General features: G+C 35.8%; 1 protein-coding gene across 1 annotated transcript in view; it reads right to left on the bottom strand.

The window, feature by feature from the left end:
- Positions 1-3706: 3706 nt before the first annotated feature.
- Positions 3707-26155, bottom strand: part of LOC136246342 (hemicentin-1-like) — a 94566-nt gene continuing 72117 nt past the window's right edge. Inside the window, exons 51-69 of the mRNA XM_066037736.1 lie at positions 24342-24593; positions 23936-24235; positions 23214-23480; positions 21618-21890; positions 19863-20150; positions 19414-19665; positions 19008-19307; positions 18288-18554; positions 17060-17332; positions 14041-14328; positions 12909-13160; positions 12503-12802; positions 8105-8371; positions 7563-7835; positions 5865-6152; positions 5433-5684; positions 5029-5328; positions 4222-4488; positions 3707-3846 (exon numbers count right to left, since the gene is read on the bottom strand). Coding sequence (XP_065893808.1) covers positions 3707-3846; positions 4222-4488; positions 5029-5328; positions 5433-5684; positions 5865-6152; positions 7563-7835; positions 8105-8371; positions 12503-12802; positions 12909-13160; positions 14041-14328; positions 17060-17332; positions 18288-18554; positions 19008-19307; positions 19414-19665; positions 19863-20150; positions 21618-21890; positions 23214-23480; positions 23936-24235; positions 24342-24593 — 5099 coding nt within the window. The remainder of the gene's footprint in view (positions 3847-4221; positions 4489-5028; positions 5329-5432; positions 5685-5864; positions 6153-7562; positions 7836-8104; positions 8372-12502; positions 12803-12908; positions 13161-14040; positions 14329-17059; positions 17333-18287; positions 18555-19007; positions 19308-19413; positions 19666-19862; positions 20151-21617; positions 21891-23213; positions 23481-23935; positions 24236-24341; positions 24594-26155) is intronic.

Below are 26155 nucleotides of genomic sequence, written 5' to 3'. Positions count from 1 at the left end.
GATCCGAGGACCACCACTAGCACTACAAGTCATTAACTGACTGTTAGTAAAGTTGAGTAACAATGAAGTATTGGTTGGCCGTGGAGTGAAGGTGATAACAGTGATGTTAGCTGTGAGAACTAGAATGGAAATTAAGTCATAATGAATATATTGTAGATCATACGCAATTACAAAAATATACTACCATTTCCAAGCACATAAACAGTCACATATTTAACTACTGCAAAGTAACATTTACAGAATAGCACATACACAGATGTTGAAACCAAGCACATATAGCTGTGTTACACAGAAATGATCCTAAAAGTTGGTAGGGTTCAGGAAAATTCTGAAGGAATTTATAATACACAGTATTTGGTGTACTGAAAATTGTTTCCCAAATCAAAACATATCTGGATACATACATACACGTACATACATACATGCATACATACATACATACATACATACATACATACATACATACATACATACATACATACATACATACATACATACATACATACATACATACATACATACATACATACATACATACATACATACATACATACATACATACATACATACATATACCATCATGCATTAGGTTGGAAAATTCTATACACCTGCAATAGTTTTCCCACACTGTAGTCACTGTAATGTAGCTAGAATAATTAATGATGTCATGCACTATCCAGAGTGTTTGCTTAAGAAAATAAAATTGACAACATGATTTTTTTAATATTGGATGTCGAATAAGATTTTTGTATATATACCTGCATCATCTGCAGGTTCCAGATGAGCATTGTCAGAAAAGAGAATGCTGTAGACCTTAGATGAAAATATTTGAATAAGTAGCTAATGCTTATGCACTATAATGATTTTGTGAAACATTACTATAACATTAATATCATGTAGTATGGTAGTACTTTTATATTAGGGATCATGGTGCTTTAAGCTTTCTTTCCTTTCAACATCACCCAAGAAACAGCCTCGGTTTTCCTTCAAAACAGGTTTACAATATTGGTCAAGCAAAACCAAGCCCAAAAATACCTTCAGGTTGACCAATGAAATGAAAAATTTACTTGCCATTTTATTGCATTAGTAGGTTGTTTGCATCATGCAATGCACAAAAACACCTTCTTAATAATTCAATTATGTTGTTGTAGAGAGATATTAAGCCACAAAGTCTAGTTACGTCACGCTGTGACGCAAGACAAAGAACCAGAAGTACTGTTATTACATACTTTGCAATGGGAAAGGGAGATAAACAGTGAAAGTCTAACGTGCAGATGGCAATTCCCAAGCTCTCCTTTTCAGCTTCATAGTGTTGCAAGATTACTTGAACATTCTGCTGGAAAACAATAGCGGAGTTGTTCTGTAGTTGCCTGTAGCAGCTCGACCTGTGTGCTTCACACTATTGAAGCTCACGCTTCATTATGCTTCACCAAAGTAAGATTTGTTCGATTTGTTTACAAAGCTGGGTTAGCAGTACCATGAAACAAACAATGGTATCTATATTACACTTTCCTGAGTCGCTTCTCCGCCTGTTAGAGGTAATGTCTTGCCAGTAGTGCTATTGCAATTGTTTTTTTCTCGCGTTTCTCTACCTACATCTGCTTTAGTGTATTCAAAACATCTTGAGAAATAAACTTAAACGTGTTTCGACCACTGTACTATTGATTTACAGTCCCTTTAACAGGTGTCCTCGAGCATTCTTCACCACAAGACCAGTGTAAATTCACTTACTGGCTTGTAACTGGTTGCAGTACAAGTTCTTACCATGTTTTAAGTTGATATGGTAGATATGACATGAAACTAAATCGAATCTAGCTGTACATGTACGTTTCTTTCGCTGCAATGGCACCTTATGCGTACTAAAGTTTCTTTGTCTGATGCATTATGACGTATTGACAAACCACAATACACTAAAATGTGTTATATCTGCTAAACAAAACTAAATCTAACTAAATCACATGTACCAACCTATCCCACTAGTAGCAAGGATTGATAATAGCCAAATTGTATTTTACCATTTCAGTGGACCTTTAAAATAAGTTTCAATGAAATTTTCCAAATTTTACATTAAACTGAATTTTCTAGGGCTATACTGATACCGATATTACGAGTTTCAGTATTGGTCAATTTCAAGCCTACAATACAGATATTTCACTTGAATTATATGCACTTTCAAAAGTAGTATAAGTACCATAAAAGTGCCTTATTGGCTAAAGTGACCTAGTTGTCAAATGGTAAAACTCTGAAGTTCTACTCTTACCTAGCAAGAGTTGGCCTGGTTAAATCCCAGGTTAGCCAAGATTTTTTTTTGTTTTCTGAGGGATATTGGACGGACTACTTTTTTTTGTTTTGCTTTTTTAGTGGTTGATTCTTTAATAGCACTGACAAAAACAGACAAGTTTGGATAAAACCTTTTGTGAATGGCCATAAGTACCAATGAATAAAAGGATTAGATTGTTGAAAAAGCATAATAATTGTAGTAATTTAACACAGCCATAGTGATCATGCTACATACTCTGTTAGGCTGTAATGCAGATTGGTTCGGATTTGAAGTATCAGCTGTGTATATGATATCAGTTCATTGTAGTATGGTGCGTAGGCAGATCAAAAGCTACCGCCAGTGTTACAAATCAGTTGTAAACCAGTTTACAAATAATTGTAACATGGCTAAGTACCTCCTTTTGGCCACACAGTCTGGCCACTAATTAGTTCAAAGACTTCAAACAAAACCAAACACCAGACCAACACAGGAAGTCACAATACGAGGCTAATAATGGCCAGGACCGACAAGGAAATAAATTGCTCTGGAACGGATGAATACACAACACTGTACTCATCTGAATGAATGGGAAGCAGTACAACCGCTGGGCTGAGTTGGTATTTGTATACAAAGTGCTTGTTCGCCAATAAATTAAGCTAGCCAAGGCTATTATAGTGCTGCACCACTTAGCAATGAATATCAGACACTTTAGTTACACCTGTCTAAATGACGTGAAGTGGTACAATGGCTGGAGTGATGGAGTATATCTGCAGGTATATAGGCAACCTATCTTGCTTCACTACTGTGACTTTTTACTTTTTTTATTTTGATCCCTAATCCAACTTAAATTTCTAATTTTTCGTTTTACTTATACAGTAACATTTGGTACAGTTAAGTACCGTCAAAATGTACATACTTGTACTTTACTAAAGTATTCCCTGATTTCAACTAGAGTACAGGCACTTGTAACTCAAAAGTACTTGAATTTTACTTAAGCAGGTTTAATGTTCTTGGACCCATGTCTATTTATTTCATTTTACATTCTTGCTAAGCAATGGTATTCACAGCATTTGTTTTGATGTGGGGGCAAAAAATGAAACTATTGTAATAAAGCAGTCTAGTGGTACTACTGTAATAGAACAGTCACTAAGTTGCAAGGAGTCTTTCATGATCTAATGCATCCACACTTCAAAACTCCTGCTCACACTCTGAACAACTGTAATATGCTTTAATTACCTGTCAGAGTAGAAGTGTTGGATACAGCAATTCCCTCATTGTTAGTAGCAACACAATAGTAACCAGTATTGTTTTGGTTATAAATGGGATTAGAAATAGTGTATGTTGAATTAGTTGTATTCCCAATCTCCACTCCAATATCAGAACCAGACTCCACCATGAACCAGCTATAACTAAGTGTAGAGAAACCTTCAGCTCTACAACTAAAGTTCACCATCTCTCCTGGGTAGACTGACTGTGTTGTGACTGGATGTTCCACAATGTTTGGATGAACTGTGTGAAATACAGCCAGAAGTAAATATGTACAAAATCAGTTCTGAGTATACTTATGATTAAGAATTGCATCTGCTCTGAAAGGTAAGGAAACACGTAAAAATTTAGTACACATAGGTTTAACCATTAATAAGCCACAACATTTCTGAATACTTAAAACCAGAATTTCTTGGTACCTTGAAATAGGCAATAAGACCGGTTTTCTGGAGGTAGTCACACATGTAGCATGAATGGCAGTAATTGATTGATAAGATAAAAAAACTTTCTGGGTTAATCATTTAATTCAAAACTTTGCAAAAAAACATTCAATGCTAGTGCCATGAGTTTCTTAGCAGTGTGATTAATTAAAAACGCACTAGCAAGAGAAGCTATTATTGACATCATGTACCATATGTAGCAATGACATACAATATGTACAGTAAGTATAAGTTATAAATCCAGAGCCATCTTACCTATTAGACTAGCAGGAGTTGAATTAGAAAGAATTCCTAACATATTACTAGCTTCACAGAAATATAGTCCAGTGTGATTGTACAATACTGATGATATGTTGTAAGTGTTCTTATCCTCTCCAACTAATAACTTATCACTTCCTTCCATTGATGTATTTCTCATGAACCATTGGTAGGTAAATGGTGGAGAACCAAACTCTGTACACTCAAATGTTATGTTAGTGCCAAAACTGACATTGTGAGTGGATGGGGTTACCACAGGTCTCTCTACACAAGAAATATTTAACAAATAAATTAATACAGTAGAGACTGATTATAGTTTGTGTCAAATAAGCTAAATAATAATTCAAATATAATCAAGAGGTGAATAATTTTTAATATTCCTTTTATGCTTGCCTAGTATTATGCTCCCATGTTCACAACATTTCATAGAATAGAAAATATTAGTTTATGACTGCTCTATTAGAGTATTTCACTACACATTGACTGTTCTATTAGAGAGTATCAATCTAGTGTGTAATGTACTGTACTATCATGGCTATTAAATGAGTATTGATCTATTATCAAGGGAGTAAATTGCACCTTATTTGGTGTTCACTTACTATTATGATGGCATATCACACCAGTTGATAGTGATTCCTTTATTAAGTTAATATACGTGGCACAGGCATACATACTGTACATCTATTACAAATCAAAATCTACGTTATTTTCTTAATTAATGAAGTAAATTACACAGTAGTGCATTCTTATACACAGTGTATATTGTACACATGATAATTATTATGTGCTACCAACCATACTTACCTACTACACTGATATTCATCATGTCACTTTTCACATTATCAACAAACACACTACTATTAGCTTCACAGTGGTACAGGCCAGTATCAGTAAACTCAGCCATTATAACTCTCAGTATACTAGTAATACTGTTCACTGATGTAGTGTCAACAATATATCTATTACTAGTATTAGTGATCATGGTATTGTTGAGGTACCATTGTATAGATGGTGTAGGGAATCCTTCTGCTGTACACTGTAGTGTAAAACTGTTATTAATAACCTCCTCCTGATTCATTGGATGAGTAGTGAACACTGGTCCAACTGTTAACAACATTCAATGATTTTAACTCATTCACTCACTCAAAGTTTTACACATACACAAAGTAAGATAGAAACATAGAAATATTTGATATGAACAAACTCACCATAGACAGTGACAGTATTACTACTAGATCCAGCATCATTAGTCACAGTACAAGTGTAATTTCCTCCATCATGTGTAGTTACATTACTAATAGTAAGGTTGTTGGTGTTAGTAGTTGTGTCATTTGACAATGTGTTAGTCCTGCTCCAAATGTATTCTAATTGTGGTCCACCCTCTGATGAACAATGTAATTGTAACTGACTCCCATGAGGGTATGTGTTGTTACCAGTGATGTTTACATCATATGGAGCAACTGTGTAGATAAACAAAGGAGAGCATTTACATGGTTAGTAAGGAAGTTCCACTGTTACAGTTAATGTATAAGGCATTTGCAACATTAGAATTTAATAAAAAGAACAATAGGTAAGGCACAAATTTGATTTGCACTTCTGCATTCTCTATGTACTACCATAAACTGAAGTGTATAACTCACCAAACAGAGTGTACACATCTGAAGTGTCATTCATTCCATCAATAGTGGCTATACAGTAATAAGTACCAGTATCACTGTTTGATGAGGATGAGATGTTATGAGTTACACTGTCATTACCATTGGCCACTGTTGACAATGATGAACCATCATCAAACAGCCACATGGTCATGATCCGAGGACCACCACTAGCATTACAAGTCATTAACTGACTGTTAGTAAAGTTGAGTAACAATGAAGTATTGGTTGGTTGTGGAGTGAAAGTGATATCAGTGATGTTAGGTCTGAGAACTAGATTGGAAATAAGTCATAATTAATATGCAACAAAAATCAAACAACTAAACTAGTTACTACATTAATGATTTCCATTGCTATACTCCTGCCGCTGCATTTGTTCAGCTTTCTGTGTCTATATCTCTGGAACTCTGCAAAATTATGGTAAGTAATCTGACACCCTGACACTTTTCTGGTTTTGGTGAAACAGTTCTTGTGGAATTCGTCAGATAGTTTAAGCTGGCTGGATGCTTTTTGGGATTGCAACAACTGCTCTCAGTAGATATACAGCCTCCTATGACCTCAAAATAGACTTGGAAACTTCACTTGTCTATTCTCTAAACTTCCTGATCCTTAACTTGCCACACACTACCCCCTATCACTATCACCTGTAGTATTAATACTGGATACGTAGATATAACTCTTCAAAAGTGCCCAAATTTTAGGTGGCATTTTTGTACTAGCTCAACCAACAAGTATATTAAAAAATTGGAATTTTCAACTAGAGTAGGGACCATAGCACATCGATAAAAAGTACTGAAACAAGCTGGAGTAGTGCACAATATTAAATCACTGTAAACCAATAAGAAGTGTTATATCCCTACTGTGCTCAAGATACCAAGAACTGTTTGAAAAGCACCTCTGCAATCCAATCAGCCGTTATAAAATAAAATGCATATGATTTCCATTACAAAGGAAGCCATCATGTGCTACAGCCTAATCAACACCTTTCACTGTCATCAAAGATGAATGGAACACAAAGGAGGACACTGGTAAGTGACACTGGTAAGTCCATAAAGATTGTATTATACGTACTGCAGTATGCGAAAAGGCACATGTCAGGCTGAAGTGACGTTGAACAGCGAAAACATCAACAATTCAATAGATGACTATGGATAGCTCCACTCGTGATGAAAATTTGGTGGCTACAACTTTAGTCATTGCCAAGTTTGGCCTGTGATTTTTACAATTATTTGAGACATAATAATTAACAATGGTAATAAAGAACTGATAGTGTACTCTAATAGAACAGTCACTAAGGTTCACTAAGGATTATTGATTATTGTTGATCCGACCACTCAATGCTTTGCAGTAACATAAATGCTACAATACATTGTACACTATGACAATCACGACATCAAATCTTATGACAACAATTATATTGAAACAAGCTAAATGTTCAAACTACAAAATAAAAATAATAAAGTGATCACAACAATGTGTAACATCAAACACTTTTCTGGTATACACTAGTACATGACAACAAGGTTACCAGTCACTAAGGTTACCAGTTACTAAGGTTACCAGTCACTAATGTTCACTAAAGTACAGTTATACTACCATTGTGCTAGGATACTATGCTTTAAATGGTCTATCATCTTACAATGCAGCCACACTTGAAAAATCATGTACACAAATAACAATTACCTGTCAGAGTAGAAGTGTTGGATACAGCAATTCCCTCATTGTTAGTAGCAACACAATAGTAATCAGTATTGTTTTGGTTATAAATGGGATTAGAAATAGTGTATGTTGGATTACTTGTATTCCCAATCTCCACTCCACTATCAGAACCAGACTCCACCATGAACCAGCTATAACTAAGTGTAGAGAAACCTTCAGCTCTACAACTGAAGTTTACCATCTCTCCTGGGTAGACTGACTGTATTGTGACTGGATGTTCAACTACACTTGGACGAACTGTGTGAGATAAGTAAACACGTATATAATATTATACATTCAATATCAGGAATTGTATCTATTCTTGCTACAAGGTATATACAGGCATAAGTATCATGTTGGATGAATGACAGTAATTATTTGAAACAAAAGGAAACTTTCTCTGAATAACAAACTGGCAGTCTAATACTAGCTAGCATCTCAGTCATGCTCTAGCAAAAGCAACCTACTGTACTGTACTTAACGACATCATGCAGAAATGACCTAGTGGACAATCAAACCATGCTCACCTATTAGTCTAGCAGGAGTTGAATTAGAAAGAATTCCTAACATATTACTAGCTTCACAGAAATATAGTCCAGTGTGATTGTACAATACTGATGATATGTTGTAAGTGTTTTTATCCTCTCCGACTAATAACTTATCACTTCCTTCCATTGATGTATTTCTCATGAACCATTGGTAGGTAAATGGTGGAGAACCAAACTCTGTACATTCAAATGTTATGTTAGTGTTCAAACTGACATTGTGAGTGGGTGGGGTTACCACTGGTCTCTCTACACAAGAATAATAAAGAATATTTAGCAACAAATACTGTACAGTGAAAGCTGACATTAAATCACAATTAGGCTTGCATCAAATATGCTTATTTTCCTCACAATTCTTTAACAAATTCCAAAATTTTCACTAGTAGGGATTAAAGAAGCAACCAGTGAAACAAGGGGTGGTTGCAAACACTTGAATATAATCAAGCAGGCATTTAATCCACTCAGTCTATAGTCATGACTGAAATAGGGATATAACGTCTACTAGTATATCTTCAGGTGTAGATGACCTCCCTTGACTCACTACTTCATATCTCTTTGTTCTGTAGTTGAACTCAACATATCTTGTACTTGTTTGTTTACTTTTTGCAACATTATTATCACTACTGATAAACCCACACATAATGCAATAGAAGAAAGCATGGCATCAGGCTTATTGTTTTCATTGGAATGGTCATTACACTTCGTTTTCAGCTATGTTCAGCCTGTAACACAATATTACCACCAAACAACACTATGAGAAAGACGTTTGCAATCAGTCCAGTCACAACAGAAAACTCAGACAATACTGAAGGTAAGCCATCGCATGGCACAGCGGTGAATCAACACTTTGCACTATGAATGAGGCACAAAGAAGGACACAGGTAAGTCCATGAAGTAAGCATTTTACATACTGCAGTATTTCCAAAGGCACTTGTTGGGCTGAAGTGGCATTGAATAGTAAAAACATTAAGCTTGTAGCCTTCGCTGTTATCAAGTTACATTTATCTGAGGACATTAGTCAGCCAGTCGGTTCAGCTGGTCGGTTGATCGGTCGGTCGGTCTGTGTGTTGGTCGGTCAGTCCTTCATTCGGTCCATCCATCCATTGGTCAGTTGGTCTCAGATATTCGGTCAGTCAGTCAATAGAAAATACCACTGAATAATTATTTGTGGCAACCTACAGTATAGGAAACATTCCACATTGTACTGAAAGCTCTTATAATTGCCATCTCCTCCACTCACGATAAGCACATGTCTTCCACTTTTAAAACAATTTATATCTAATGTGCTATGATAGTGTGATGCTACAATAATAGATTGATTGCTTTAATAGAACAAGTACACGAAAAAATTTTCAACTAGAGCAGGGACCATAGCACTTCGATAAAAAGTACTGAAACAAGTTTGAGTAGTCCATGATATTAAATCACAGTACAACAATAAGTTATAGTTATATCTTGTTACGAGGGTGATATCATTGTTATTACACGAGTCCGAGGCAGAGCCGAGGACGAGTGTAATAACAATGATATCATCTGAGTATACGGGATATAACTATTTTATATCCCAGTGTGCGGGAGTGCGCAGAAGTTTACGGATAGTAAATTAAGTTCCGGTTTGAGTTCCTGTCACTGTGCTCAAGATTTCATTCGAATTGTGTGGAGATTCTACTCCGTAGCTACAAGATAGACCTTACATACTGCCTACAAACTGTAGCGAAGGGTGGCATTATGAAGCAGCGGTTCCAGGTACAATTCTCCTTTGTCAGAAGTTGGTATGGTGGTGTCGCGTGGTGTGCAAGAGAAAAATAAAGACCAACAAGTGGCTACCGTAGTCCGAGATATAACGATGAAGCTAGAGGAAGTTAGTTCTTCACCATAGTGACCGTTGGGAGTGATTGCTGGAGCGAAAATCATCACAGACTATTCTTGACATTTGTTAAACTATCGTATTGGTAACTTGTAGTGTTATTGTGTAAAGGATTAACAGTTTTCTTGTAAGATTTAGCTAGTTTAAGTGCTGTATTAGTGTGTTTTGTATCAATATTTCCTTATTTGGCTCTTTGTTCCATTGGTAAACAATGCCATTCGCGGTTATTATGATGTCACGAACGAGACTGAGTGGCTCCGCAACAGGGTGATAAGCAGAGTTGGGGTAACTAGTTACTTTTGTAACTAAGTTACGTAACGGATTACTTTAAAAGTAACTAGTAATATAACTAGTTACTTGCTTTGTAACTAGTAACTTGTAACTAGGAGTAATTGTCTGAAAAGTAACTAAGTTACAATAGTAACTAATTACAGTAGTTACATTGTAACTATGAATAATTATGCTTTAAAAGCAAGAGCACTTCAATTTTTGTGCCATATATGCTACAGCCACATTAAGTAGACAGATTCTGTGTACTGTTCTCTATGATTCAGCTTGAGTAACAGACGTAACATTAATTAAAACTGACCTGAAAGAGCAACAGAATTGTTATTTTAAGTGCACATATGTATTGCATCCCTTAATGATACATTTCTGAGCAAAATGCATGTTACAAAAGCTAAAAACAAGTCATAATTTATACTACGAAAGTAACTAGTAACTAGAGTACTTAGTTACCTTTTGAAAAGTAACTGTAACTGTAACTAAGTTACATAAGATAAAAGTAATGTGTAACTAGTAACTAGTTACTTTTCTGAAGTAACTACCCCAACTCTGGTGATAAGTTAGTTATCACTGGGTGATAACTAATATATCGCACAGAAGCAGCACCGCTCTGTCTAGCTGTATGGTAGTTATAACCCAGCGCGGCACTTTGATACTCCCACGCACTGGGATTTAAGAAGTGTTATATCCCTACTGTGGTCAAGATACCATAACGGAAATGCACAGCAGGGATATAACACTTCTTATTGTTTTACTGTGATCATGGACTACTCAAACTTGTTTCAGTACTTTTTATTGAAGAGCTATGGTCCCTACTCTAGTTGAAAATTCCAAATTTTTTCGTGTACTTGTTTGTTAACTTCTTTTGTAAATAATTTTATTATGACTGGTGAACCCATGCATACCGCATCTGAAATGGTGCCGTGTGCCCCAGCTATATCAATAATCGTCTGAAAAGTGAAGTATCCATTACGCTTCGTTGTCAGCTATGTTCAACTTGTTACACAGCAATACGAATCAAGAACTTTTCCGGAAGAACCTCTACAATCTACGCATACCAAAAGAAATGGTGTCGCACCCCAATTTTATTAATTATCATCTGAAAAGTGAAGTATCCATTACGCTTCGCTGCCAGCTATGTTCAAACCATTACACAGCAATACGAATCAAGAATTGTTTGAAAAGTGCCTTTGCAATCAAAATAGCCACAATGAAAAATACGGACGATTTCCGTTTCGAAGGAAAGTCATCACGTGCTTGCTCCAAATCGACACCTTTCCCTGTCAGCAAAGATTAATGGGACACAAAGGAGTACACTGGTAAGTCCATGAAGAATGCATTGTACGTACTGCTGTATGCCAAAAGGCACCTGTCGGGCCGAAGCGACGTCGAACAGTGAAAAAATCAAGCCCGTAGCGTTAGCTGTTATTGAGTTACGCTTGTCTGAAGGAATCAGTCAGTTACTTACTTACTCAGTCAGTAGAAAATTATGTCGAATAAAATTTTTTTTAAATTCCATAGCAACTTGTTAAATGCGTTTCAGGCGATCTGAAAGCTTATTTGGGCTTAGTTTTACCTCACCAATACTGCCTCATCATCGTCAGGGAAAATTGAGGCTGGTTTTTGGGTGATTTTATTTCGTGGGCCACACCTACTGTTTTGTGGTCCCTACTATACAGTTACTATCGTACTGTATGATAGTTTGTCACTGCTCTATTAGAGTCTATTGATCTTTCACATTCTAATACTTTTCTCCTTGTAGTATCCCTCCCGCATTTCCTGTTTGAGGTTCAACCTGAGGAGGGTGTCTTGAGACCCCAAATAACCCCTGAATCTGCCCCTGACAAGACAGTGAAAGACACAGGACCATGCACGAATTATCCAGATACCACACAGTACATGGAAGTTCACTTCTTTACTACATACAGAGACATTTTGGCTATCCCTACATCACTGGGCTATTCCAGGATGGTTTCAGTGTCATAGAGAACTCCCATATATTTATACAGCCTTACACAAAAAAGTTGAATAAATCACAAGTAGACTACATTATAGTAAACTATGAATAGTGCATAAGTGTAGCAAACAACTTGTAGAGTTTCAGCAAGTAAATTACTGGCGCAAACCGTATAATTTTGGTGCGATCTTCACATATACAATATGTTGTACATACAGTAGCATGTACTGTACTATTATATTAGTTGTTTGCTCTATCAATCCACACTCACCTACTACACTGATATTCATCATGTCACTCTTCACATTATCAACAAACACACTACTATTAGCTTCACAGTGGTACAGGCCAGTATCAGTAAAGTTAGCCATTATAACTCTCAATATACTAGTAATACTGTTCATTGATGTAGTCTCAACAATATATCTATTACTAGTATTAGTGATCATGGTATTGTTGAGGTACCATTGTATAGATGGTGTAGGGAATCCTTCTGCTGTACACTGTAGTGTGAAACTGTTATTAATAACCTCCTCCTGATTCATTGGATGAGTAGTGAACACTGGTCCAACTGTTAACAACATTGAATTAGATTTTAATTCATTCAATCACTCCAAGTTTGACACATACACAAAGTAAGATAGAAACATAGAAATATGTGATATGAACTAACTCACCATAGACAGTGACAGTATTACTACTAGATCCAGCATCATTAGTCACAGTACAAGTGTAATTTCCTCCATCAAGTGTAGTTACATTACTAATAGTAAGGTTGTTGGTGTTAGTAGTTGTGTCATTTGACAATGTGTTAGTCCTGCTCCAACTGTATTCTAATTGTGGTCCACCCTCTGATGAACAATGTAATTGTAACTGACTCCCATGAGGGTATATGTTGTTACCAGTGATGTTTACACCATATGGAGCAACTGTGTAGATAATAATGAGACCATATGAATGATTGATAAGAAAGTCTTACTGTAAATGTCAACTATGACAATGCATAATTAGAACTTACAGTGTATAAGAACTACAAGAACTAAGTACTGTAGTGTAAGGGACAGAGTTCAGAGATTTTGAGTGGTCACACCATCCATGGATTGCAATGGAGGTTATAGTTTGTGCATACTACTCTTTATTGTTCATGTGATACTCAACTACATGTGATAAGCACATGCAGCATGTGTCAGCATGCTAAGCTAGGGATGTGGGAAACTTTGAATATCGATGCTCTGAATGGCATCTAGAGGATATTTTACATACTAAGCCTCTTTCTAATTTTTAATTTCAAGGATATATCCTGGTAATTTTGTGCTACAGTACCAATTGATTCAATTTCATATCTAGCTAGTAGCTATTTATACTTTTATAATACAAAAAAATATTCTGAAAGTGAGTTTAGTTCTTTGAGATACAGAAGCAATTTTGATTGTAATTGTTAATGCAAGATATTCATGATCAGTTAGCCAAACGCAATACCATGAAGATGACTCACTTGAACTTTTGAAATGTAAACTGAAGGTAATTAAAACAAAGGTGTAATGGCTTAGGCCAAGTAGTTTAATTAGAACAATGGTTATATTTTATACTGAATGATCTATTAGAGTATAGAGATAATTGGTCTATTAGAGTATATGGTAATGATTGCTTTATTAGGGTATCTCAATCTTTTTGCAAATTCAACTGGTGTCCGGCCAATGCCGGAACAACTGGATCATGAGCTCTGGCTCTATGTAGCATAATTGGAATTGTACATTTGTACATTCCTGTCTGTAAATGTACTATCATAAACTGAAGTGCATGACTCACCAAACAGAGTGTACACATCTGAAGTGTCATTCATTCCATCAATAGTGGCTATACAGTAATAAGTACCAGTATCACTGGTTGATGAGGATGAGATGTTATGAGTTACACTGTCATTACCACTGACCACTGTTGACAATGATGAACCATCATCAAACAGCCACATGGTCATGATCCGAGGACCACCATTAGCACTGCAAGTCATTAACTGACTGTTAGTAAAGTTGAGTAACAATGAAGTACTGGTTGGTGGTGGAGTGAAGGTGATATCAGTGATGTTAGGTCTGAGAACTAGATTGAAAATTATTCATAATGAATATATTGTAGATCATTTGCAATTACAAAAATATACTACCATTTTCCAAGCACATAAACAGTAAAATGTTTAACTACTGCAATGTAACATTCACAGAATTATACATAAGCAAATGTTCAAACCATACAGCTGTGTTACACAGAAATAATCCTAAAGGTTGGTAGGATTCAGAAAAATTCCTATGGAATTCATAATACACAGTATTTTGTGCATTGGAAGTTCCTCCAAAATCAAAACATATCTGCACACACGCACGCACGCACGCACGCACGCACGCACGCACGCACGCACGCACGCACGCACGCACGCACGCACGCACGCACGCACGCACACACAAGCACAATTGATGTTGAATAAGATTTTTGTATATATACTTGCATCATCTGCAGGTTCCAGACGAGAATTGTCAGCAAAAAATTTAAACAAGAATGCTGTAGACTTAAGATGAAATATTTGAACAAGTAGCTAATGCTTATGCACCATAATGGTTTTGTGAATAAAACATTACGTAGAAAAACTTAGAAATATAAGTTGGATTAGGGATCGAAGAATAATAATAATTATGAAACAAGAGAATTGCATATAAGTCACAATAGTGAAACAAGAGAAGTTGCCTACACCTGCAGATATATTAATGGACATTTAAAGCCTTAATACCATACCTGTTTCACTGTCCATACAGAAGTCTCAATAGTAGCAGTGAAATTTATCCCATATTTCACTGATAGCAGTGAAAAAGTTGTAATTGCAATTTCATTGGCTAGAATTTATGTTAACAATGTAGTTAACAAATTGTGTACATAGCAATACTAATGCTCAGCATGAGTATTATGCAGCCAGTATGCTATTACTAGTACTAATCACATAGTGATTTAGTTTGCCATACATTAGTCTCTATAGTAGGAGTACAATTAATCCCAAATCACATGGCCTTGTTTCTGTAATTACACTGTAAAGTAGCCAATAAAATAGCAGAACAACAGAAACCTTTTAAGTACAACAAGAAAGTAATATAATCAATATCCAATCAAATAAGCTGACAATAGAAGCCTTCTAAGTGCAGAATATGTAGACATTTTGAGTAGCCAACCAGAATTGCTGACATGTGAAGCCTTTTAAGTACAACAACAAATGATGTAATACAAAGAAGGATGATGTAATCACCTGGTAGAAGTTAATGGCTACATAGAACTGGATAGATGTGTACTACAAACCATGAAGGGTGGTCACTATGTGATTGGTAGGTAATCACACACATTTTTGTGCAATTATGGAATAATTGTACTCGTAACAGCCAAAATTTGTGTGATTACCTATACCAATCAGTCTATAAACCATGACTGGATTAGGAATTAAATGTCCATTAGTATATCTGCAGATATAGGCAACCTATCTTGTTTTACTACTGTGACTCTCTACTTTTTAAAAATTTTTGATCCCAAATCCAATTTAAATTTCTAATCTTGTACAATAATATTTGGTACAGTAAAAGGTACTTTTACACTTAAGTACCGTCAGAATGTAGTTGTACTTTACTAATGTATTCCCTGATTTTAACTAGAGACAGATACTTGTACTTGAATAACTGAAAAGTACTTGAACTTTACTTAAGTACTTTTTAAAAATAATGTTCTTGGACCCATGTCTGTTATAATTCGATCTTGCCAAGCAATGGTATTTCATAACATTTGTTTTGATATGGTGGCAAAAATTCAAACCATAGTAATAAAGTAGTCTGGTAGTACTACTATTATAGGGGTCTTTTATGATCTATATGTGACCGGACTTACAAAAACAGGGCATGTGGGCACAAACTACACCCCATCACTCTACAGGTCATATGTCAGTACCGGAAAGTATATTTCCATTCTGTAACTTTCATCATAATGCCAATTAAATGCATACTAAGAACTGAAAATTGCAATGCTATAGCATAATGACACAAAATGTTATAAGTGATGAAAGTGTGAAAAAGTAGGCAAAAATCATGTGCCCACATGCCCAATTATCACAGGCCCAGTCACATATGTGACTGAATTTGACAAAACAAGGCTTCGACGCACAAAGCTTTGTTAGGAGATATGGCGATTTTAAGGAATCATTGTGTAATAACTTCCCAGTGCCTACAGCTGTGCAAACAAAATTTGCACTAATTGTTCATCTGTTCACTAGCTATCACTGAGTGGGTGTATACATTTCTGATACCCAAAATTTGCCCTGTTTTGAGCAGCTTTTTTCGAGCGGGTAATAATATCACAGGTGGTAGTAATAGGGTGGGAGGGTGGGGGTGGACGGTGGTCTTAATATACGGGTATAAAATGAAGTAAGAAGACGATTGGAATCCAGAGGCCAAGTTTGGGCTCTCCATGGCCCTCCATGGCCCTCAAATCACTCCAAATTGACTGAAAGCGCTATTGGCGAGCTCTCTGTGAAGTCCCAGCTCACTACACACCATTATCACAAAGCCATGGCCATTCAATGGCACCAATCTCCCACTCGTGGCTTTGACAGGGTCGGAAGAAAGCTGCCACAGAAACCAGACTTGCCAGTCCTGAAGGAAGTACAGTGTGAAATATGATAGTGTATTAGACCAGCAATCCATTTCTGGTAAAATCGTAAGTTTGATTTTGTGTGTGTGGAAGCCTTGTTATATGAAATCCGGTCACATGTGATGCTAACACACTACATGTAATATGCTTAAATTACCTGTCAGAGTAGAAGTGTTGGATACAGCAATTCCCTCATTGTTAGTAGCAACACAATAGTAATCAGTATTGTTTTGGTTATAAATGGGATTAGAAATAGTGTATGTTGAATTAGTTGTATTCCCAATCTCCACTCCACTATCAGAACCAGACTCCACCTTGAACCAGCTATAACTAAGTGCAGAGAAACCTTCAGCTCTACAACTGAAGTTCACCATCTCTCCTGGGTAGACTGACTGTATTGTGACTGGATGTTCCACAATGCTTGGATGAACTGTGTGAAATACAGCCAGAAGTAAATATGTACAAAATCAGTTCTGATATACTTATGATTAGGTCTTGGCTACAAGTATAAACATATATTATGTGACTGGCTTTGAGAATATCAGTATCAATGTCCATGATGACAGGTTTGATATTATTTTCACCACAAATACAAAGCTACCTACATGAACAAACTATCAAAATTCACTATCAAAGAACTCCTATATGGCATACTTTTGGCAATTGCTTTCTTCAATCCCAGTGGTGAGCTGAATGAGCAGTTTGGTACCTTGATGGAGCTCTGGTTGTCTATTGGATGGCTGTACAGGTGCATGGTTGTTGATAAAGACCTGTGCTGCAAAGTTCCTTACATTGTAGCCAGTGTTAGACCCTAAATAATCACAATTGAGCCTAACCCATCCCTATGTATTCCTATTTCATTTTGAAAACAATCCTTTCCCTCTGCATCACCCCACTCACCAGACCTATTAGAGCACACATTATACAGTCAAATTTGAGAAACGCCCTATTTAAAATTGTAGCTGTTAAGCATTTGTGTAATGATATTACTCTAAAAGGTAAGGTAAGGAATTGGAAAAAATTAAGTACACATAGGTTTAACCACCAATAAGCCACAGCACTTCTGAATACTTAATACCAGAATTTCTTGGTACCTTGAACTAGGCAATAAGACTGATCTTCAGAAGTAATTGCACATGTAGCATGTAAACAATAAGTAGCAGTGCCATGAATGGCAGTAATTAATTGAGAAGATAAAAACCTTTCTGAGTTATTAAATCATTTAATTCAAGCAAAAAAGTCTCATTCAATGCTAGTGCCATGGGTTTCTTAGCAGCGTGATCCATTAAAAGCAAGAGATGCTATTTTTGACATCATGTACCATATGTAGCAATGACATACAGTATGTACAGTAAGTATAAGTTATAAATCCAGAGCATTCTTACCTATTAGACTAGCAGGAGTTGAATTAGAAAGAATTCCTAACATATTACTAGCTTCACAGAAATATAGTCCAGTGTGATTGTACAATACTGATGATATGTTGTAAGTGTTCTTATCCTCTCCAACTAATAACTTATCACTTCCTTCCATTGATGTATTTCTCATGAACCATTGGTAGGTAAATGGTGGAGAACCAAACTCTGTACATTCAAATGTTATGTTAGTGCCCAAACTGACATTGTGAATGGGTGGGGTTACCACAGGTCTCTCTACAAAATAAAGATGATAATGAAGAAAAGATTCAATACACTGATACCTGTTCACAGCTACCATAGTATTAAAATTGTATTTTATGACTGCTCTATTAAAGTATTTCACCACACACTGAATGCTCTATTAGAGAGTATCAATCTAGTGTGTAATGTACTGTATTTTATGGCTTTGTATTCTGCATGGACGGTCTATTAAATGAGTATTGATCTATTATCAAGGGAGTAAACTTCACATTATTCGGCGTTCACTTAGTATTATGATGGCATATCACACAAGTTGGTAGTGATTCTTTTATTAGGCCAATATACATGCAACAGGAATACATACATGTATTCATAGCCAAAATCTATATTATTTTCTTAAATAGTACATTACACAGTAGTGCATATTTTATACACAATGTACATTGTACATATGATAATTATTATGTGCTACCAATCCACACTCACCTACTACACTGATATTCATCATGTCACTCTTCACATTATCAACAAACACACTACTATTAGCTTCACAGTGGTACAGGCCAGTATCAGTAAAGTTAGCCATTATAACTCTCAGTATACTAGTAATACTGTTCATTGATGTAGTGTCAACAATATATCTATTACTAGTATTAGTGATCATGGTATTGCTGAGGTACCATTGTATAGATGGTGTAGGGAATCCTTCTGCTGTACACTGTAGTGTAAAACTGTTATTAATAACCTCCTCCTGATTCATTGGATGAGTAGTGAACACTGGTCCAACTGTTAACAACATTCAATGATATTTTAACTCATTCACTCACTCAAAGTTTCACACATACACAAAGTAATATAGAAACATAGAAATATTTGATATGAACTAACTCACCATAGACAGTGACAGTATTACTACTAGATCCAGCATCATTAGTCACAGTACAAGTGTAATTTCCTCCATCAAGTGTAGTTACATTACTAATAGTAAGGTTGTTGGTATTAGTAGTTGTGTCATTTGACAATGTGTTAGTCCTGCTCCAACTGTATTCTAATTGTGGTCCACCCTCTGATGAACAATGTAATTGTAACTGACTCCCATGAGGGTAAGTGTTGTTACCAGTGATGTTTACATCGTATGGAGCAACTGTGTAGACAAGTAATGAAGACCATTTGCATGGTTAGCAAATACAGCTTAGCAAATGTAAAGTGTCTTAGTATCAAAGGGTTCTATATTGAAAATCAATTGTAGTACGTTAGACTACAATTGTAGTACGTTAGACTACAAGTGCTAAGTAGTTGCACATTTGTATTTTCTTAAATAAACTGAAGTATCTGACTCACCAAACAGAGCGTACACATCTGAAGTGTCATTCATTCCATCAATAGTGGCTATACAGTAATAAGTACCAGTATCATTGGTTGATGAGGATGAGATGTTATGAGTTACACTGTCACTACCATTGGCCACTATTGACAATGATGAACCATCATCAAACAGCCACATGGTCATGATCCGAGGACCACCACTAGCACTACAAGTCATTAACTGACTGTTAGTAAAGTTGAGTAACAATGAAGTATTGGTTGGTTGTGGAGTGAAGGTGATATCAGTGATGTTAGGTCTGAGAACTAGATTGGAAATAAAACATAAAAAGGAATGAAGAAAGATGTGTGATAGCAATATAACACAGTTTTGTGGAATAATCCTACATTGAAAATTTGTTTACATCAAGGTTGAGATCTTTGCAACTACAGTACTGCTGGCTGAAGGCCGGCTGTGGGTGCATGCCTAATTGTTTGCTAAAAAGTGTGTGTGTGTGTGTGTGTGTGTGTGTGTGTGTGTGTGTGTGTGTGTGTGTGTGTGTGTGTGTGTGTGTGTGTGTGTGTGTGTGTGTGTGTGTATGTATGTTTCATTTCATTTTATTAATTAGCAAAGCCTCTAAAGGGGTAATACAAACATTAAGTTAGTTATTAGTTAATACACGTTAAAAATCAGCAAGGGATAGGTTATTAATGTTATTGATTTGGAGACTAGGTATTATTCTGGGGAAGAAGTATCAAGAGGTTTGAACATGGTAAAATTTACAAGGATCATTTGATCTAGTTGATGGATGTATGTATGTAATGTCCATAATGTATGTAATGTATGTTATGTGCGTATGTATGTTTGTATATTTGTTTTTCTTTCCACACCTATGTGAACAAAACTGTTTGCTAAAACTGCCTTTATGTGAGAAATAAAGGCCATACACAGCTTGTATTAAACTTCTGGGCAGGCAAGCTTTGCAATTAATATGTGCCAGTCTGAAATATGGGTGACGTGAGTTTACAATGATGTGGTGAATCCCATTCCCAATAGGTTCTATGGACATCAAACAACCAAAAAACAACACAGCTGGCTCCTTGGCTACTGGGTATAATGAATTCCTTTTGAGTTAAAAAAGAGGCGTGCCAGTACATACGTGAATGAAAATGTAGAGCAGCTTTGAGACTTTGCCTAGAGAACTTGCGTAAGAAAATGTTATAGACAAACTACAAACTGTTTAGAAGATATGTCTGGGCATTATTAGTGGGTTAAAGTAGTTTGTTCGAGGTACACTTCCTTAACAGTGCTAAGCAACATAATTACATAATTATGAAATACTTTATCAATTACAAAATACGATGTACTATGATTCAATTGTGTATGTAGCAACAAAGCCAAACTGTATAGGCTTGTTTGCTGCATGGCGCCTGGATTTTAGAAGTAGCACAACATCAACTTGTTTTAACACTAGATTCAATGTCAGATATGCTACAACTCTTCTATGAAGATGCTTGACGATTGTTAACATCACTGTTTTGGAGGGAACAATTTGCTTTGAGAGATCCCTACTATCATATACTGTATGAGACTTACACATAGTGAATTATTTTTACAGTATTTTCAAGTATGTACATGTTTAAAATGTAAACGTCAACATTTTACGAAAACTGATATACTATAGAGTGGTGTATGAATACCATCATACTGTTAAAGTAGAAAGAGGACAAAACATAATAACATGAAGCACATAACAAGGTATTTCTATTAAATATAAAATACAATATAATTACCTGTCAGAGTAGAAGTGTTGGATACAGCAATTCCCTCATTGTTAGTAGCAACACAATAGTAACCAGTATTGTTTTGATTATAAATGGGATTAGAAATAGTGTATGTTGGATTAGTTGTATTCTCAATCTCCACTCCACTATCAGAACCAGACTCCACCATGAACCAGCTATAACTAAGTGTAGAGAAACCTTCAGCTCTACAACTGAAGTTTACCATCTCTCCTGGGTAGACTGACTGTATTGTGACTGGATGTTCAATTATGCTTGGACGAACTGGAGAGGTGAGAAAATATAATTACTGAATAATGTACTAGTGCAATTGAAACTATTAATTGAAAGAATGATCCACCTATAAAACGTAGTGAAACAGAAAGTATGAATGATGGTGGAAATTCCTACATTGGCGTGTTACCACCATCTGTTCAATGCCGAAGTAGGGATTTTCCCACATATGTATATAGCTACCATCATTCATATCTCTGACATCACTACATTTTATCATTGGAACCATATTTTATTATTTAAGTAATGATAATTACTTGCACTAGTTTATTAACTTAGCATAGCTATTATATACATATGTGGCTGTTACTGCTTTATTACAGTATCTCATTCTCACTGCTGAGCTACGATATACGTGTGGATTAAACTTTTGCCATGTCTTGCATTCTATAGCAAAACCACAGCTGACTGCAGCTAGATCATTAAATGGTGTAGTTGCCCAGTTCTAATCATTAAGGGCATGATGGTGTGCTCCGATAACTTGATCAAGGGCATTGTTCTATGTGATTGATTTCAAAAGTGCAGCTACACATATCTAGTCCTTTTTAAATCCTTCAGTTAGTTTTGTGGCATCTAACTATTTACCTCTAAATAAAGTGTCAATATGGAAATGAGGTATGGTTTCCTCACACGAAAAAGAATACAATCATGTAATTGAAGATACAGGAATGGCAAAACACAGAAGGCAGACACTCATCAGAACCACAAAAGGCACATGATAACTGTGAGTTTGTTATAGTGGCATGATATGGTGGCCGTGCGCTATTTTATTTGGCCTCTAGCCTTGTGACTGTGGTCAGGCAGGCAGACAAAACTTTGGGTCTTGGAAACTTTATTAAAATTCAATATCCAGCTGCCTGTGTTTTCTTCTTTTTAGCACTGTATTTGTATTTGACGGATTATGTAAAAGTGCTTTTCATCATGACATTGTATGATATTTCTATTATGGATTTTAGAGTCCACATTTTGGGAGGTGCCCATCGTTTTATGGGAGAACCCTACTAAACAGTACTACCGTACTGCTTGATAAATATGCATAAGAGAGAAAAGTATTCATGATAAATGTTTTCTTGTTACAAAGAATATGTTGTAATAATGGTAATAGTTAATTGGGGTAAATGTCAATATTTTAAGTTATTCAATCAGTAATTCAAATGTTAGGAATAACCTTTACGAACGTAATTTGTAAAGGGATGCACAGGTATAATAGTGTAATATATGTATTTTTAAATACACTATCTAAACATAATCAACATACTGGATCATTTAACAGCATGTTGCAATGAAATAAGTACATATCATAACCATTCTCACCTATTAATCTAGCAGGAGTTGAATTAGAAAGAATTCCTAACATATTACTAGCTTCACAGAAATATAGTCCAGTGTGATTGTACAATACTGATGATATGTTGTAAGTGTTCTTATCCTCTTCAATTAATAACATATCACTTCCTTCCATTGATGTATTTCTCATGAACCATTGGTAGGTAAATGGTGGAGAACCAAACTCTGTACATTCAAATGTTATGTTAGTGTTCAAACTGACATTGTGAGTGGGTGGAGTTACCACTGGTCTCTCTATATAAGAAAAATACAACATATGCATTAATATTGATACACACCTACCAACTTTTCAACAAAAAAAGGTTTATTTATTTTACTACGCACTGAATATTATTATAATGTAGGTATTGATCTAGTGTAGAATGCTATGATTTTGTATTCTCAGGTAATGGTGCTAGAAAAAAGTGCATATCAGTATGTATTGCAACTTTAAACTTCACATTGTCATCATTAATATTACCGTATGTTGAAAAAGCACTTTAGTCTATAGTTATTACACACAGTGATTACTTTTATTATGATATCAAGAAAGAGCAAACCAAATCTAAACATTTTGCTGATTTACGTATGAGGTATGCATAATGTATAGCAGTGTGCCTTGTATATTTGCAGTGTGTATTGTACATTTGCAGTGTGTCATATATTTGTGTAAAACATTATGTGCTTGTATACTACCAATTTACACTCACCTACTACACTGATATTCATCATGTCACTCTTAACATTATCAACAAACACACTACTATTAGCTTCACAGTGGTACAGGCCAGTATCAGTAAACTCGGCCATTATAACTCTCAGTATACTAGTAATACTGTTCATTGATGTAGTGTGTACAATATATCTATTACTAGTATTAGTGATCATGGTATTGTTGAGGTACCATTGTATAGATGGTGTAGGGAATCCTTCTGCTGTACACTGTAGTGTAAAACTGTTATTAATAACCTCCTCCTGATTCATTGGATGAGTAGTGAACACTGGTCCAACTGTTAACAACATTCAATGATATTTTAACTCATTCACTCACTCAAAGTTTCACACATACACAAAGTAAGATAGAAACATAGAAATATGTGATATGAACTAACTCACCATAGACAGTGACAGTATTACTACTAGATCCAGCATCATTAGTCACAGTACAAGTGTAATTTCCTCCATCAAGTGTAGTTACATTACTAATAGTAAGGTTGTTGGTGTTAGTAGTTGTGTCATTTGACAATGTGTTAGTCCTGCTCCAACTGTATTCTAATTGTGGTCCACCCTCTGATGAACAATGTAATTGTAACTGACTCCCATGAGGGTATGTGTTGTTACCAGTGATGTTTACACCATATGGAGCAACTGTGTAGAAAAGCAAAACAGACAGTGTGCATGGATAAAATACAAGCATTACTACTATCATAAAGCAGATTCAGTAATACTGTGTACATACACAGTATGAAGTTTAACTTGTTACACAAAATTAATGGAGGGAGATAATGTGTGTACTTGTGTAGTAGAATTGTAGCTAGCAAACACGGGAGAGCATTTAAAGGCTATGTATCATATGTACAGAACACCTATACTACAGCACTAGAGGTAGTATAGATTAGTAGGTATTATTAATCGGATAGCAATTTGAATGTATGCACAGAAAAATATGGTTGTTTTAACATTGTGGCCGGTAGTATATATTATGTACAAAAAGTTCCAATTACATAAACCGATGATAAAAACAAATAGTATGGAATTATTGTATTGTTCTATCAGGGGAGGAAATGCACAGACATTGAGCGGAGTCTTGTATGGCAGACTCAAGTCCAGTTCTTCCCATTCCAAGAGTATTCCCAAGACTAGCTTGAGGTGTGATGGCCTTAAAAATCCCTATGGATTTGAATTCGGGAACCCCCTGATATTTTCCCTCAAGCCTCATATAATTAGGAGTCACATATGACTGATCATATCACTGGTTTTATAACCATGGAACCCTGCACACCTACCAAAACAACCACCATCAGTGGATGGTAGTTAACAAGTGAACAATATCAGCTTGAGACAAATGGCTGATTGTGGTTATAGTACAGTATTTACTGACCAACAATGAATGAATCATAAAGGTTTGCAGTTTCCAGCCTCAAATATCATTAAATAACAAGCTTTCCATACATTGTATATTCTTCACAATTACATGACAATATTGGCTATGTATATGTGACCAGGCCTGCGAAAATAGGGCATGTGGGCACATGATTTTGCCTACATTTTCAAACTTTCATCACTCGTAACTTTTTGTACCATTATGCTATGGCTATGCAGTTTTGAGCATCTAGTAAGAATATGATTGGCTTTATGATGCAAGTAACAAAATACAAATATTCTGTTCCAGCACTGAGATATGATCTGTAGAGTGATGCGGTGTAGTTTGTTCCCACATGCCCTGTTTTCGTAGGCCCAGTCACATATAATTAAGTCCAAATTAGAGCACTCGGTGATATATATCATTAATACCACAACTGAATTGGGTTTTGCTGATATATACTGTATACTCTTAGCCCTCAGGCCTGAGGTACTTGAGCTTCTGGTATTGATACAGTAAATTTCCTCTCAGCTTTGGTACAACTATTACATATACAGTACTGCTCAAATGCAATGTCACACTCACTTGCACTGCTTTCTCGAGTCACTTGAACGATTTGTGAATAAAGCTGTACTTGCGTCTTGGCAGACTCTTGAGTAGCTATAGCTTGTGAGAACTCGTGCGTCATATGCAAGGGATGTACGAGTTGGTAATAAAGTGCTCTCTAATGCTAGTTATTCCGTGCTTATGTTGTTTTTAATCCAAGTAATTTTGCCTAGCTCCTAGCTAGATAACAAAGTCTCAGCTGGCTAGTAGAATTTGTTGCAGTGGCAGCCCTGATGGTAAC

This window comes from Dysidea avara, chromosome 1, assembly GCF_963678975.1.
Source record: "Dysidea avara chromosome 1, odDysAvar1.4, whole genome shotgun sequence".
Taxonomy (NCBI): Eukaryota; Metazoa; Porifera; class Demospongiae; order Dictyoceratida; family Dysideidae; genus Dysidea; species Dysidea avara.
Note: the sequence above shows the minus strand (reverse complement) of the source record. Positions and strands in the feature narration are given on the sequence as shown.